Below are 16,262 nucleotides of genomic sequence, written 5' to 3'. Positions count from 1 at the left end.
ACCCAGTAGACATACCAGTTACTGAACAATATTTAAGATTAATTTTAAAGATTTAGCAGTAGACTGATTCTGAGTGAGAAAGTAATATTTTTGAGTTTAGCACTGATATTGTGTACAATTCAATGACATAACTTGCTAATGAAAAAGTAGCCTTCAAACACATTTTGATGCTTTCCATTTCGTGTTAATCACATAAATCACGTAATTAAAAAAAAAAAAAAAAAAAAAAAAAAAACATTATTATTATTGGCCCTCGACCTGTGGGTAAAAACTTTATTCTGTCAATATAGCCTATGCTAATATTCAGTTTAGGTGAGATAATGCATCATTAAATTGAATGCATCACTGAATTAGTTGAAACCGCCTTATTGCATCATATGTTTTATTATTGCATAACTCGAAATACAAAGAAAAAAACGACATCATCCTCCTTCCAGGAAATAAACTATTTAAGGACAAATTAAAGCCAGTAAGTCACTTTTTTATTTTTTGTTAAGCTTGTCAGTAGACGATCCACCTATTACGATTAATAGCAGCATTAACTCTTTAAAAAAACACACACACATTGTAATCTCATTTGACCTTGAGCTCAAGGCTTGTAATGCCAAGTGCCAAAACTCATTAAAACATCATTAACTGTAACCTTTCTGAAGGCATAATTATATCCAAGCTTAGTTTAAAATGTAGGCCACATTTTAAAAATACTGGACAACTTTCAGCCCTTGTTTGGGTCAAATATGTGACCCGGGACCACAAAACCATGTTGCGGGGCAATTTTTTAAAATTGAGATTTATACATTAAAGCTGAATATATAAGCTTTCCATTGATGTATGGTTTGTTAGGATAGGACAATATTTAGCCGAGATACAAATATTTGAGAATCTGAGGGTAGGCCTACAAAAAATCAAAACATTGAGAAAATCTCCAGTTGTCCATTAATGTTCGGGATTGTGCTGCATTCACTCACAAAAATAAATGTTTTATATATTTACGGTAGGAAATTTACGAAATATCTTCATGGAACATGATCTTTACTTAATATCCTAATGATTTTTGGCATAATAGAAAAATCGATAATTTTGACCCAGTTGGCTATAACTGCCTCAATATACACGTGCGACTTGCGACTTGTGGTCCAGGGTCACATTATTATATATTTTAAGTTTTTAAACCCAAGGGTTTAAGTGTTTTAAATGTTTGAACTTAACAGTTGGTTTAAAATGTTTACGTTTTTTAAACCCAACGGTTGGTTTAATGTTTTAAAATGTTTAAACCCAACGGTTGGGTTTGTCGGTCCATTTTTGACCCAAACATGGGTCGAAAAACAACCCAAGCATTTTTTTTTAGAATGTATTCGAGATGGCACCATAATTTATTAACAAACACATTCATTGTCGAAAAGATTTCCTACAGAAATGTACATTAAAAAACACCAGTTTCATAGAACAATAAAAAAACAAAACAATTACTGTCAACAATGACAAGGGAAAACGATGTCATTCAGCTGAACAAATAGTGAGGGAGTGTCTTTTTGTTTGTTTCATCGTCGCAGTTAATTGGTGAAGGTACTTACTGTCATAATAACAGTATATTATCTTTATTAGAGTAATAAAGTTAATAAGAAGGAGTAGTCGCAGGTGAGCAGGTGCGCTAATATCCCTGTAGCGGGGGTGGGAGGAGGAGAGGCGGGACAGGGCGGGAAGGCTGGAGGAGTGTTGTGTTCCTGGAGGCGCTGCTGGTTCAGTCTGTATATAAAGCGATGATTTCCACGACACTACTACAGAAAGGCGTCCGAGCCGCTCACAGTGTTAGACTGCTGCACTCCACACGCATCTCCAGCATGCCGATCAAGGTAAGAACTTTAACCAGGCACACCCAGAGACTGGACTGCATGTCGTCGGCTTTTACACATGACCATGGCACTATTTTCGTCGCACGGTGCCTAAAATAAACGCATTAGATGCTTCTGGATTACTGTGGCGGCCATGAGGTTTTTTTAATGCGCGCATTTCATAGCCTAACATAAACACGGGTGTGTGTTCGTGACATTTTCGCTGCGATTTCCTTTTGCTGCATATTATTCAAATATGTTGTGGCCGATCAGTTAAAGTCAGATAGTGGTGAAGGAAGTCAACTATTTCCTTGTAGGCCTGTGACGCACAACGAGAGAAGAACGGGAGCGCTCGCGTTTGTCGCGCGCTTGCAGATCAGATGTTTTACATTATAGATTCTTTAAAGTATCCCGTACATAATCTCAGACTGTTTTAAACAAATTGTGGAGTTCAATTGATCGTCATTTATGTACCTCAAGACCTTTACCAAAATTATATTCTGATATGCTAATGTGCGCAGTGTCATGCGCGCAAATACAAAACACAGTGTTAATATAGATATTAAAGTTAGTTAACCAAGAGGTTGACATAGCATTTTTACACGTTATACAAATAAAATTACAATATATTTTATACTGTATGTATTTTTATTTTTATTTATTTTTTTGCTAGAGAATTGCGAAAATCACAGAAAATGTCCTAATTGTCCCATATTTTAGTAGCAGGGTTACCAAAATTAATATAAAATAATATAATATTTGGTTTGACCTCCTCCTACACTTCATAATCCTTAAATATATTGATTTTTAAAGAAGAAAGAAGTTCCAGGTCCTTGTTAAGAGTGAGCCATGAAGGAGGCTGCTCTTGACTATTGAGTTCAATGCATAAAACATATATTACAATTTTAGCTGTTGTAAGTAAATTCATATGTAGGCACAGCTTATATTTATAGAAAAAAAAAAAAAAAAATTCATGCATTGAAGGACAAGAATTAAGATCATAAGTTTTTTAACATCACAAGAATCATTCAGTCAAGTGTGTCCAAACTTGTTGGTGATTGTGGTGACAGCACATGATGATATCTGAAACTGAATCCATTGTCATCAGAGCTCTGTTGTTTGTGTTGCTGTGGCAATGAGTTGACTCACTAATAAATAATGGATTAAGAAATGAATCGATTTGATCAGTTTTTTTGTGTTTAATGCTGTATTATTCATGCTGTTCTCAACCTTTTTAAGGTTGGTCAACATCTTCCCGCTGTGGAGGTCCAGGAGGGAGACCCGGGGAATAGCATCTCAATGGATAAAATCTTTAAAGGCAAAAAGGGAGTGCTTTTTGGCGTGCCAGGAGCGTTCACTCCTGGATGTTCAAAGGTACCAACATAGGATCTGCTGGAATTACTGCTGCCAATTATTATTCAGTTTTGTGATATATTTATACAGGGGTTGGACAATGAATATTAGACACCTGGTTTTAGACCACAATAATGTATTAGTATGGTGTAGGGCCTCCTTTTGCAGCCAATTCATCATTTCGTCTTGTGAATGACAGATACCTTCACAGTGGCCAGAGGGATTTTGAGCCATTCCTCTTCCAGAACGTTTTCTGACTTGCTCCTCTAAAACACCCCGAAGTGGCTCAATGATATGTAGATCTGGTGACTGTGCAGGATATGGGAGATGTTCAACTTCACTTTTATGGTCATCAAACCATTCTGTCACAAGCCTTGCTGTGTGTATCAGTGCATTATCGTGCTGTTACACGGCCCTTCAGGGTACAATGTTTAAACCATTAGGTCCACATAGTCCTCCAGAATGGTTTGGTAGTTCTTGGCCATCAAATACAGTAGGGAATGCCATGATATTGCAGCCCAAACCATCACTGATCCACCGCCGTGCTTCACTCTGGGCAGCAACAGTCCGGGTGTTAAGCCTCTTCTGGGCTTCTTCACACCGTAACTCCCACTGATGTGGGAAAGACAGTGAAGGTGGACTCATCAGAGAACAATACATGTTTCACATTGTCCACAGCACAAGATTTGCACTCTTGGCACCAATGAAACACATTTGGCATTGGCACGAGTGACCAAAGGCTTGGCCGATTATACATTCCTTTCAGAGACAGCTTCCTCTTGTCGACAGTTACCTGTGTTGGATGTGGTTCGTCCTACATGGTGGTATGCCGACATTACCCTGGACATCACAGCTCTCAATACACCACAAAGACTTGCTGTATTGGTCACAGATGAGCCAGTGAGACCCGCACCAACAATTTGTCCTCTTTTGAACTCTGATATCATGTCTCCCATTATTCACGAGTTCGCACTCACATATGATCAGATGGAGTCATAGGATCTGTGCATTAAAATAATACATTACAATAATAATATGTATGATAATCGTGCATTAAAAATACATTACTGTTAACTACAGCCGAAGCTAAAGTTGCTAAACTATTTTCTTTAAATTATTAAAATATAATGATACTCAGTAAATCAATAATATGAAACAGAAGCTGTGATAGTTTTTTTTCTTCCCTATTGTGACATATATCAGAGTGAAACGCCTTCTTGAACAAGACAAAATGCAAGGCGGGTAAGACTAAATTTGTCATTTTGTCCATTGGGAATTGATTGGATCGTTGTGGTTTGCTATTGGTCGATCTCATGTGAGTGACAGGTTGTCCCGCCCTCACACCAGTAAACGCGTCATTGGAGAAGAGAAGAGATGTCGCTACATAATAAATACTGCAATCTTTCATAAAAATAAAACAATAATTTTAATTTCATGGTTAATTTAATAGCTTTATAATGCATTAATGTAGTACTATATGCATGTTATTAACAGCCAGGCCTGAAATATGACACTCGTGGTCCCTGAAAAGGTTGACGACCCCTGTATAAAAACAAGTTTGTGAAGGAAGTATAATAAACCTAATTCTAATTAGGTTGGTTTTGAATGACTGTGTGCACATCTCTTTTCATTCTATTACTGCAGCACCCGTATCACAGTCTCTTGTTTGTCTTAACTCTGTTCACTCTTGTTTTCTCAGACTCATCTCCCAGGATTCGTACAGATGGCTGGGGATTTGAGGGCCAAAGGCGTGGATGAAATCGCATGCGTGTCTGTTAATGATGTGTTTGTTATGACCGCCTGGGGAAAGGAGAACGGAGCAGACGGCAAGGTGGGAAAACTCTCCGCCCTTTAATTAACCTGCTTTTTACTAAAACACAGTCTAATTAGTCTCTTTAAGGATTATCTATTGAGTCATTATATGGTTGATTTATTATAGGTGCGGATGCTGGCTGATCCCACAGGAGCGTTCACAAAGGTGACACTTGCTTTCACAGCACCTTCATCCATGGGCCATTTCCAGAATTTTTATGCTGATCAATGCACAGCACATATTATAGATCTGGATGCATTAAAATCAGAAAATATTACAGGATTAAGTGTTATTTACTTAAAAATGCTGTCCCAAATGTTCAGTGCTGTTTTAGATATTTATAGATATTATAAATCTATTTTTCTCTATAAAGGCTGTGGATCTCTTCCTGAACAATGATCACTTGTTCCAGGTGCTTGGAAATTTGAGGTCTCAAAGGTGAGATGATCGTCTTCCTGAAAAAAAACATGTCCCACAATCATGATTGTGGTATCTACCTTATTCTGCAATATCGAAGTAAGCTATTTTCTGTGAATGTGCGAGACTTCCGATTCATTAGCCACTAAATTAGTGTATTTATAATTAACAATTACAACAGTTTGCAACATCAAGCAGCATAACAATGTGTTTTTGTACAGCTAAAATAACTGGAAGCGAGTTCAAGTTACAAATGGCCACATCTGCCAATTGTAACTTGATTACATTAAAAATAAGGGGACTAGTCAGACAAAATGTGAAGTAATCTACTCAATTTCGTCAGTCTACTTCTCATTTTCATGTGACAGTGACACTTTCACTTCTCAGTTGCCTCTGCTGATGCTGGATGTGTGTGTGTGTGTGTGTGTTTTCAGGTATGTCATGCTGATTGAAGATGGAGTGGTCAAGAAGCTAAATGTGGAGCCTGATGGGACAGGCCTGACCTGCAGCTTGGCCCCAAGCTTTCTCACTGAGATTTAAGTTAACATTTACATTGTATAATCGGTCACCCTCCTGTTATCGACCCGATTGCCCAATTATCATTCCAAAAAAACAGTGTAATGAAAATTCCCAACAATCAACACTATTGTACATGCTGTAGGGAAACCTATGCAAGGAACTAACTTGTTTACTTGGAGCGCACAAGTTTGGCTGTATCGCACATAAATGCTTGGTTCTGATGGTTATGTTGTATAACATGTAATGGTTACCCAGGCTGCAATAAATGTTTTCCTCATGATACACACATGATGTAACTGATTTTATGATGGTACATTCACCTTTTTGGTAGACAGAAACATTATACTAAACGGTTTCATATTTTCTTTAGCTGGAGTCACAGTAAAACACAATTAAATTTTCAGTCTAGTACATAAGATCATAGTTAATATTTATTTTACAAAACACAACAAACAATGAACACATACTTTATTTGCCATATCTGTCCTATACTGAACATGATAACAGTTAAAACTTGCAGAAAACTTGAACCACAAAGTTGGTTTGGGGGAGGGTGGGTATTCACAAAAACAAACAAAAAAAAAGTGGAAAACAATTGGTCTTGGTGCCTTCCTGAGTTTTTTTCCACTCTATCTCAATTTTTTTTTCTTCTTTTTGTCTTAAATGTTTGCTCTGTAAACCTTTTATTTTTAAATTCTTGTGGATAACTTTCTTTAGAAAAATAAAATTACAGGGAAAATAAAATAAGACCAAAAAATAATAATAATAAATGACAGGTTTTATTTTAGATGGGAGGATAGAATTAGGAAGGCACCTTGTGGTTCAGAGTTTCCATAAAATCCCCAGCAATAACTCCTCATTTGACAAATGCAAGATCTGGGATCTTTCCTTGTGCCTGTAAGAGAAGAGACCCTTGTGAGATTAATGCAGGACACATGATCCTTTGTTCTAGAAGATTTACTGTGAACCATGAGAAAGGGGCACTGGCGTACCTTAAGACCGGTGAAGATCTGAGCAGCTCTGTCAAAATCCCAATCATTGTCTTGTAGGCACCTGAAATAACAAGCAAGTCTGACCTTAACAAGCTGTCCATCTTAGTATGAATCTAGAAACAGTACGATATCTAGTAGAAGTAACAAACATGTATTTTAGTCCTTACTTTTGAGACCATTCTAGGTTCATGCCAGACTTTTGGGAGAAGGCAGCAAGCATTTCTTGTTGGGGGGCGGACAGAGTGGGCACGGGGCTGCTGGACGGTGTGGGGGCGGGAGCAACGAATGCGCGGCGAATTTCCTCTGTAGTGGCGTTTCGAACGAACAGCTCGTCATTCACAATGCACAGACTGAAAAGTTGAAAATAGGTTACAATGATGATATGACCAATGGCACATATTTAAGGCAAAATAAATAAATAAAATATTACAGATTTTTGTAACCAAGATCTTACCCAATTCCAGCAGGAACAGCAATGAATACTCGAGAGAAGGCTCTGTATGATTCTCGGGATTTACCGTCCACTTAAAAAGGAGAAGAGGGGGGGGGAAGAAAAATGAGGTTGTATACTGATCAGCTCTGAGTAAAGCTACCAACTCTGAATCATTTTAGATAAAGGAACTCACTTTCTTTGAAAACTCCACTGACTGTAAATGCCAACAGTGTAGCCTGGAAATGACAAGTAATTAGAACCGCAAATCTGAATGTGAAATATGAAGCCAGCAAACTGAACCGCAAGTTTAACTCACTGTGTAGGTGTTGACATCTACAATAAAGGAGGCGATGTCATGCTGGGTTTTGGGGAGTTCGTTCAGGAAAGCCACCACATTTAATCTTGTGTGTTTAATCAACCGAAATCGTGTAGCTGAAAGAAAATGGCAAAACTGATCACAGAATTCAGGACACAAGCATAAGGTGCGGTCACATTTACAGCTGCTCAGCAAAATCCAGTTATTTCAACAGGAGTATGTGTGCAATCGGGAGTTTTACGTGATGTCGAAAGTTGGTACAACACATTTTAGTCACAGAAAGCTGCCCGAAATGTGATCACACCTTGATGTTGCAAAAACTATAGAACTTTCTATAGAACAGAGACTTTACAGATTTTTAGATTATTAAGCAATTACTTACTGGGGTCTTTCATGCGCTTGATATTGCGACTGTCTTTCTGGTATTCCCCTAAACTACTTCTGCGGACAAAAAGATTAACACTCACTGTTTAGTAGAAGTCAATAGCGGTGATGATGACAGTGATATAGCATAGAGAAAGTCTACTGTACTTTGAAGGGTTCTGCGTGATGAAGGGAATGCTGAGGGAGAAAGTTGCTCCGTCATGGTAGCCGTCCAGCAGGGGCTGTCTGTTTCCTGAGTCATATATGCTGTAATACCTGGAGGGTGATAGAGGGTGAACATTTTGATCTGAATGTATTAGTTCTTACATACATGTATCTATTAAGACCAAAAAAATACATACTGTTGCAGGAAGCAATGGATGATGTTCTTGATGTCTTCGGAGCAGAAGTAGCTAGGCTGTGTTCAAAGTAAAAGTGAGAGGTTAATAAGTATGAAAGTCAAATATGGGCGTCTCAAAGTGAAGAACAGATCGAGACCAAACCTTGCAGGGAGGAAGAGTCGCAGGAGCGACCTCTAAATCAAAACCAATGGGAGGCGGAAGGTCGTGTCCGTCCTGTTTAAACAATGAACAGACAAACAATGTGTCTAATATACAATTAAGCCAATGAGCGAATGTGATGACATTTCAATTATTATGATTACAACACTTGTTCTCAAACAAATAGCGTTGGGTTACACCAACAGATAAACACTGTGGATTTCCTACCAGTTTGAGCAGCTTGGGGAATCGTTCCCGTATGGCACTGTCCAACAATCACAAAGACAGAACAAAAGAAACAAGGTTAGTACAAACTGCACATGTGCCAATGAAACCGTCCCATAGAAACACTCAAAAACTTTAGCCGGGCCATCTTAAGTGCAGGACAAATAGGTAAAGAGTGTATTCAATCAGAGAAATATTTACTTACAGATAATTATCCATCAGGCTTGAGATATTGCGATACTGTGAATTTATTTTCATACAAAACGTTATGTACACTACTACTCAAAAGTTTATGGTCGGTACAATTTTTAAGTTTATGCACACTAAGGATAGATTTTTTTGATCAAATACAGTAAGACCAGTAATATTTCGAAACATTACAACTTAAAACAACTTTTCTATCTGAATAAATTTTAAAATGTAATTTATTTCTGTGATGCAATGCTGAATTTTCAGCATCATTACTCCAGTCTTTAGTGTCACATGTTCCTTCAAAAAACATTCTAATATCCTGATTTGCTGCTCAAGAAACATTTATTATTATTAATGTTGAAAACAGATGTACTGTCTGCTTTATATTTCTGGCAAAACGCAATACAATATATAATTTTCAGGATTCTTTGATGAATAGAAAGTTCAAAAGAACAGCATTTATTTGAAATAGAAATCTTTTGTAACATTATAAAATGTCTTTACTGTTACTATTGATCAATTGAATGTGTACTTGATGAATAAAAGTTTAATAATAAAGCTTTTGAACAGTAGTGTATGTAACCAAGTTTACATCAACACCAAAAAACAATAACCATTCGTTCCATTTGAATAAGTAGTGAAGGGTTACTGAATACTCGAGCAAGTTTGTCGTGTACTTGTGAGAATAAAAAACGGGCATCTGAGCCATGCCACCAATGAGCCAATCACAGCCCTGCCCCAACTCCCTCCCACCCCGGCACATGGTACTTACCCATCCACAATACTCACCACTGGTGCCCCCTACAGGCCGAAACACAGACACAAGCAGGCTGGCAAACGATGGGGGCAGTGGGGTGTTGTGAGGGGTAGAGTTTGGTGAACATTCACACCATTCAATCAATCAGTCAGGCAGTAAGTAATTTTTTTGCACAATTAGGAAGTGTACCCAGTGAAAAGGGTAGAATTTAATGTACTTGGACCAGATCTGACTCCCTGTAATCTGGTAATACTAGTGGCTCTTACTGGCAAAACTCTATGGGGTCCTGGTTTTGTGTGTTTTAAAAAAAAAGATTTAATCAAATATCATCAGGCACTGACATACAGGTCGACAAATACTGGCACGCCGAGTTAACTTAAATGCTTGTTCATAGCGTGCTTCAATATCTATGAAAAAATTATGCAGAACCAGGCTGCTCAAGATGACAATAAGAGAAATATGATGATATGAGTAGCTATTAAGAATTTAGGGGAAAAAATAAACAAACAAAAAAATATATATAAATAAATACATTTATATATAATAGACCTAATTGTGAGTGAATGCGGCAATACATATGGGAGGGGAAAATAAGTGTTTGGACACTAGAGAGGTTTAAATTTATGGATCAGCCACAGAGAAGACAGCTATACAGTGAGAAACCACACCAAAAGAGTGGGAGTTAATAAAAGGGGTCAGATGTAAATAAAGAGTTGAACCCTGAGCCTCTGAACAGATCATAATATGATCAAATTAATGAACGGTATAAAGGTGTATGGGTTTTATGGCCTACTTAATTTGGACCCTTCTATTAAATTTAAGAACAGCAGGGTATTTATTCAAACAATTAATTAAAGCTATATTTGAGCCCAGACACCTTACGTTTCTGTTTCCTATTTACTCTAATTTGTACTTTAGTCTATTTGATATGAATATTTGAAACTTGTTTCCTGTGATCCTCCTCCAGTATTTTCCTCTCAATGTTTTGTCTTTGGCGTTTTTCCTCCAACATGCTCTAGGACGAGGATCATGAAAGTGGTCAGTCTGACCAACTATCCTCCACCTTTGAATACAGAAACAGAGAGAGACAAAGAGAATTGCCTCTCCTCTCATTATTCATTTTGCAACATGCAGCAGAGCTCGTTTCTGAGCAGTGCTTGGCTCAAGGTTTCTCTTAAAAACCTTCCCTCTCCTTCTCCACCCATGGCATCTCCTCGCGAACAACTCTTCATCTTCTGTGATCGTTCTTCATCTTCAGTACGTTGGCTGTGGCCAGTTTTGCGGCTGTGCCTGCCTTAGGTTGTCCCTGAATCATGAGGTGGGATCTTACCCGTCTTTGGCTAACCAGCCTCTCACTGGCCAACAGCATCAGCATCACTCCAGGTGTCAGACATGTGCAGGGCGGGTGGAGGGAAGAGGGTGCCAGCATTTTAGAAAGGTGGAGGTCAAATGTACTTAATCGAGCATCATCTCCGAGATTATGTTCCATCCTTCTATGCCAACTTATCCATGGGCATTCTGGGAGGTCACATGATGAAGCTGCTGCTTAAATTGAATTAACTACTGAAGTTTAAACTAATGAAATTTGCAATGTGCTAAAATGCTAGCATATTTACAATATGCTAAAAAGACAATCGGCGTGTTCTGTGCTAAAAGCTACAGGGACAACCCCGTGGGAACAGAGAACAGGGGGGGGGGGGCAGAATGAAAAAGCAGGTGTGAGAAGAACCATAAAAAAGAACCAGAGGTGTTGACAAACTTGGTTTGTAAAGTTTTTAAGCTGCTTACAGGATTGCCACTGGAACACGAAAAAGTAAATATTAAATCACATGCCTGATGATAGTGGAACTAGTGGAAAATAACCAAGTGCTCACTGGTTAAGAGTTAATACACCTGCATATTACAGACAGGACTGAATGACTCTGGCGGATGGGATTGTTTTTTTCTTTAGAATAACATGCAATGATTATTAATAAGAAATAGCTCATTGTTTTCAAGTGTGATATTTAAAAAAAAAAAAAAGAGAACACTTTCTACTAAGAATGTCCTTACAAATGTCACATCAGCCTCCTGTCGGGCAATTGTTATTCCTACAGAATAAATTAAAATGCAATGTGTATTTTTAATGTTCAACACACATTATATGTCCGTCTCAAATTAAGCTATTAATAATCAACATGTTTTCTAGGTGTATTTTTATGCACACCGGGTTTTTCTGTTTTTGTTAACTGTTTTGCGTATTGATACAAAAGTCCATGCATATGCATGCTTTCATGTGCATGAGCGCACAACCACACAAACCCTCAAAGATTTTATTTCAGGCCTGAAACATACTCTACGCAAGTACGTAACAGCAGACACTGGGCAAGCCAGATTTTGTGGTGTTGTGTCCTTAAATTGGTCACATTGCAAAATGTGATGCAACATGTATGTGTTGCATTATCAGTGCTGCCAGAGTGCTTTAGTGGACATTAGTGCAAACTATTTTTCTCTTTCATATCAACCTCTATAGTTTGAGGCACACAGAGGCTTGCTAGTGCCGAGTAATGTAAAAGCAGAGTTTTGTGCTTGACATTTGTGTACTTGTGTATAGTATTTTTCTTGCTGTATGATGTTCAATAGACAACCAACAATTGAGAAGACTAACCTGACATAATCGGCCTGGATCTTGAAGTGGCCACACAAAGGATTTCCCTCCAATGAGAGATCCACCAGCTTCAGATCTCTCAGTTTATCAAGTTCTCTCTCTGTCTTCAGCTACAAGATGACACAATAATGCATGACTAAGAAGACTACAGGAAAAGGTAAATCTATAGGTATCAGACAGCATACGCATACCTCATTGTGTGATAGATTGAGAATCTTCAGGTTGGGAACCTTGTTGACAATATCTGCCAAGTCATCCAGCCTGTATAACCGGTTGTTACTCAGGTTGAGACAAACCAGCTGTGAATGAAAAAATAAGATTTAATTGCATCTGTAGAGTTCATGTACACTACTGTTCAAACATTTGGGTCTGTCAAAATTTTAAAACTTTAATATTATCAAATATAATTGCCATATCTTGCAAAAACATTTTTTTTAAATGGGTTGAGTACAGGCCTGCTGAGCTTTTTAGAAGAAATTTATATTTTCAGGCAATCATACATGTAAATTGTAATTTCTTACCTCAGGAATGTTCTCCTCAATTATTTTGATAACTCCCAGCATGGAGTTCCTCCTATTTAAAGTGACCTCAATATTTTGAGAAACCAAATCTGCCAGAAAAGGACCAACATTTGAGCAACATCCCACAACAAGCCAAGCTGAATAAGTGTTTAAGTTTGGAGAAAGATGACTGTAGTCAAGTCAAACCTGGATCGACTCTGATGTTGTTCAGATCTAGAGCCTGCTGTGATCCGTCAAAGCGTTTGGCCATGCATTGCTGCAGAAGACAGTCAGGTATATTATACATAAATTAATTTAATGAGAACATCCTCTTGAAGGCCGCTGGAGGTAACCATCACTCACCTTCAAATGCTCCAGATCCGTGGTCTTCAGATCAGTGTAAATCAAAGTGGGCGGTGGGCAGGAGTTCATAACAAGAGTCACCTATCCATTCAACAGATTAACACTAAATTAGATTGTCAAACCAATGATTAAACAAGAATTTTACACAGATCTGCACATGAAACGTATAATTTAATTTTTTTATGGTTACTATTGTAGAAAAATATAATTAGAATGATGACTAAATGCATCATAAACACTGAAATTACGGAAATGGCATCAGGTTTAGTGAAAGCATTTTTTTTATATATTTTTTTACCTTATATCCATCTTTGTCTGTTATTTTCCGTGACACTTTAAACAAGGCATTAGCAGTAGTGGAGTCTTCAATATAAAACTGGGCCTTGTTGCCCTCAGTGTGATACTATGACCAAAAAAGACAAGACAGAACAGATTTAGCAATTTCACATATCGGTACATTTTCTATGGCATGCTGAGGAAATATATTTTATCGTAGACTTACCTGAACTGCATGGAATGGCATAGAACATACGTTCTGAAGTGAAGTCAGAAGCCAATCTTTGTCGTATTTCTTCCCGAAAGGAATCTGTGGTCAGATACAAATACAACCATAATGCCATTAGGTCATAAACATGCTAAATCCTAAGATGTCAATAACTGCTTAATTCATGTGCTATTAATGTCTAATGTACTAACAGTCATTTTAAACCAGTTCTTGCGACTTCCATCAGCACCACTGCCACCTCCTCTGCCTCCATATCGATTGCCACCTCTATCTTCATTTCCACCTCCGCCGCCACCTCGTCCACCTTTGCGATTGCGTTCCTCACGGCGATTCTGTGGCCGGCCATACGGATTGCTGAAAGTATAAAATCTTGTCCGTTGTACCGTGATGGTTACATAAGAAAATATGTATAAGTATGCTGCATGCATCACAAGAGCTTACTATCTGCCCCGGGAGCCGCTGTCTTGTGGACCTTCCGCCATGGTCACATCTCCGTCATCATCATGCAGTCTCGACCGGGGACCAGGGCCACCTCCACCTCCTCCACCACCACCACCATTGTAACCGCCTCGCTGCCTTGGCCGAGTAATCTGATCGCTGTACAAGGGGGCTCTGAAAGGGCCTCTGCCTTTACGATTACGATGCTTTGGTCCACCGACACGGTCATCATGCTCTGAAAGATGCAAGATGAAAGAGTCAGAGGTGTGAAAGCCTGTCTTTAACAAATGCGAGTGTCGTAACTCCTGATCAAACAAGTGTGTGCCACTGCTTGGATATTGGCTAAAATGTCATTTTTGTTGCTGGAATAGAAACAAAAAAAATCATTTCACACTAAATTGCACAGCTATATTCCCAAAAGCTAATAAATCCTGGTTTTCCAAATTTTAAAAATTGAGGACAGTAGCGATATTGTTGTTATGAAATAACAACATGGCAGTTATGAAAAATTTGCTTGGTTATATCTTCAGTACATTTGTTTTGGTGACTTGGAAGCTTTCTATAGAAGTTGACTGAACTCTTACACAAATGTTTTTGTTTTTTTTAGTTAACCAACTAACCTAACGTTAGTCACTACTGAGGAAAGCATCTCTTTTACAAGACTTTGACCATATACAGCTGTATCAAATTTTATATGTGAATTTATAAAGATTCTCCAAAGAAGACATGTTGGGAGAATAGAGTGACAACTGATCATTTAAAATTACATTGAAATTATGTCATCACCTCCTCGAAAACGAGCTTCATATTCTCATTATAATCACACTATACGCGCCAAAAAGCCTGATGTATCAAATTTGATAACGTTAATAAACAAAAACACATATGCAAACTTGGCTAACGTTAATAATATCACAGTTCAACATGACCTCAACACACATTATCACCACGCGGTCAGATTCAGTTCACCCCGTTCAATTTTCCTTTAACAAAATCCCAAAATAAAACACAAAATGCGGCTAAAGAAACCGATATAATGAGTTTATTGTTTGTCTAAACTAACTGCTAACAACAAAAACACATTACGCCCCGACAAAAACAAAAGCTAGCTGGCTAGAGATAACTTATGTAACTTAAATGGTAACTTAGAGTAACGTTACACGGCAACAGACCCCAGAGAGCTACAAAATTGTCTTCGGGGTTTAACAAGATCGTGAATAATCTTACCTAAACATCATTAATGGTAGAGAATTTAAATGGGTGTAAGCGCTTTTGCTAACGGCTCAAACTTACCACTATAGTAGCGCGAGCCGTCCGCTGTCGCCATCTTTAAAGAAGGCTTTTACGCTGCTATTTAAAATATAGGACTTCCACGTGCTATTTTCCTATTTTTGTATATAAAAAGAAATCAAAAGAAATTAAGATAAACGCTTTGAAAGCCTGTGAGATCAGAAGAGATCCTTTCTTGACAGTGTTTTGTGCGAAGAAGAATCCGTCTCAAATTGCAGCTGCGCCAGATTCTTCTTCGAACGCTCAGTGGAAGTTTACACACCACATCATCGTTGCCACCTAGTGACAGCCAATGAGTGACTGCCTATTCAAGACAACGGGAAACAATTGCTTTAAATCTCCGATTTATTAAATAAACACAACAAACATCAAAGAAATATAGAGCAAAATATTAACATTCTTCCGTTCCATAATAAGCTACTGATATGCTTAAAATTGCTATGCAAATGAATAAAGCAGATATAATAGTGAATCTTTGATGACAGTGGACAAATAGGCATAAACCACTAATATAATTTAATGAAATAAATATATAAAAAAAACCTATATCCTTACATAGTAGTATAAGTATTCCATGTAGAGTTGGAATATTGTATATTCTATATTGTATATAGTAACGGTAATATATATATATATATATATATATATATATATATATATAAATATATAATTATATAATAAGTATTGTTTTAATTATTATTATCCCCAAATCAATTATACGTCTGTGTCCTCTGCTTATTTTCCATAATATGTAACATGGTTCTCTTAAAATATGTTTTGCATTTTCAACTTTAGCATTAAAATAAT

General features: G+C 37.6%; 2 protein-coding genes across 2 annotated transcripts; one reads left to right on the top strand and one right to left on the bottom strand.

Moving 5' to 3' along the window:
* Positions 1-1,515: 1,515 nt before the first annotated feature.
* prdx5 (peroxiredoxin 5) lies at positions 1,516-6,216 on the top strand. The gene is made up of 6 exons (XM_084138273.1): positions 1,516-1,853; positions 3,072-3,206; positions 4,885-5,016; positions 5,125-5,163; positions 5,372-5,436; positions 5,850-6,216. The coding sequence occupies exons 1-6, from the start codon at positions 1,761-1,763 to the stop codon at positions 5,953-5,955; spliced, it is 570 nt and encodes a 189-aa protein (XP_083994399.1). The 5' UTR covers positions 1,516-1,760; the 3' UTR covers positions 5,956-6,216.
* Positions 6,217-6,347: 131 nt separating this feature from the next.
* Positions 6,348-15,709, bottom strand: nxf1b (nuclear RNA export factor 1b). Its single transcript, XM_084138272.1, has 21 exons — positions 15,459-15,709; positions 14,169-14,400; positions 13,919-14,081; positions 13,725-13,808; positions 13,521-13,625; positions 13,223-13,303; positions 13,067-13,136; positions 12,881-12,969; positions 12,551-12,658; positions 12,360-12,469; positions 8,767-8,803; positions 8,542-8,613; positions 8,401-8,456; positions 8,207-8,314; positions 8,058-8,116; positions 7,676-7,791; positions 7,553-7,595; positions 7,381-7,450; positions 7,094-7,276; positions 6,927-6,987; positions 6,348-6,829 (listed from the first exon to the last, which is right to left on the bottom strand). The coding sequence occupies exons 1-21, from the start codon at positions 15,490-15,492 to the stop codon at positions 6,791-6,793; spliced, it is 1,920 nt and encodes a 639-aa protein (XP_083994398.1). The 5' UTR covers positions 15,493-15,709; the 3' UTR covers positions 6,348-6,790.
* Positions 15,710-16,262: the final 553 nt, after the last annotated feature.

This window comes from Abramis brama (genome assembly GCF_963993115.1).
Source record: "Abramis brama genome assembly, chromosome: 15".
Classification (NCBI taxonomy): domain Eukaryota; kingdom Metazoa; phylum Chordata; class Actinopteri; order Cypriniformes; family Leuciscidae; genus Abramis; species Abramis brama.
Note: the sequence above shows the minus strand (reverse complement) of the source record. Positions and strands in the feature narration are given on the sequence as shown.

Coding starts and splice junctions, on each gene's coding strand:
- prdx5 (XM_084138273.1), top strand. CDS start 1,761: ATGATTTCCACGACACTACTACAGAAAGGCGTCCGAGCCGCTCACAGT. Junction 1,854..3,071: donor TCTCCAGCATGCCGATCAAG/GTAAGAACTTTA, acceptor AACCTTTTTAAG/GTTGGTCAACATCTTCCCGC. Junction 5,437..5,849: donor GGAAATTTGAGGTCTCAAAG/GTGAGATGATCG, acceptor GTGTGTTTTCAG/GTATGTCATGCTGATTGAAG.
- nxf1b (XM_084138272.1), bottom strand. CDS start 15,492: ATGGCGACAGCGGACGGCTCGCGCTACTATAGTG. Junction 13,304..13,520: donor CAGACAAAGATGGATATAAG/GTAAAAAAATAT, acceptor TTGAATGGATAG/GTGACTCTTGTTATGAACTC. Junction 8,315..8,400: donor ATCCATTGCTTCCTGCAACA/GTATGTATTTTT, acceptor ATCACCCTCCAG/GTATTACAGCATATATGACT.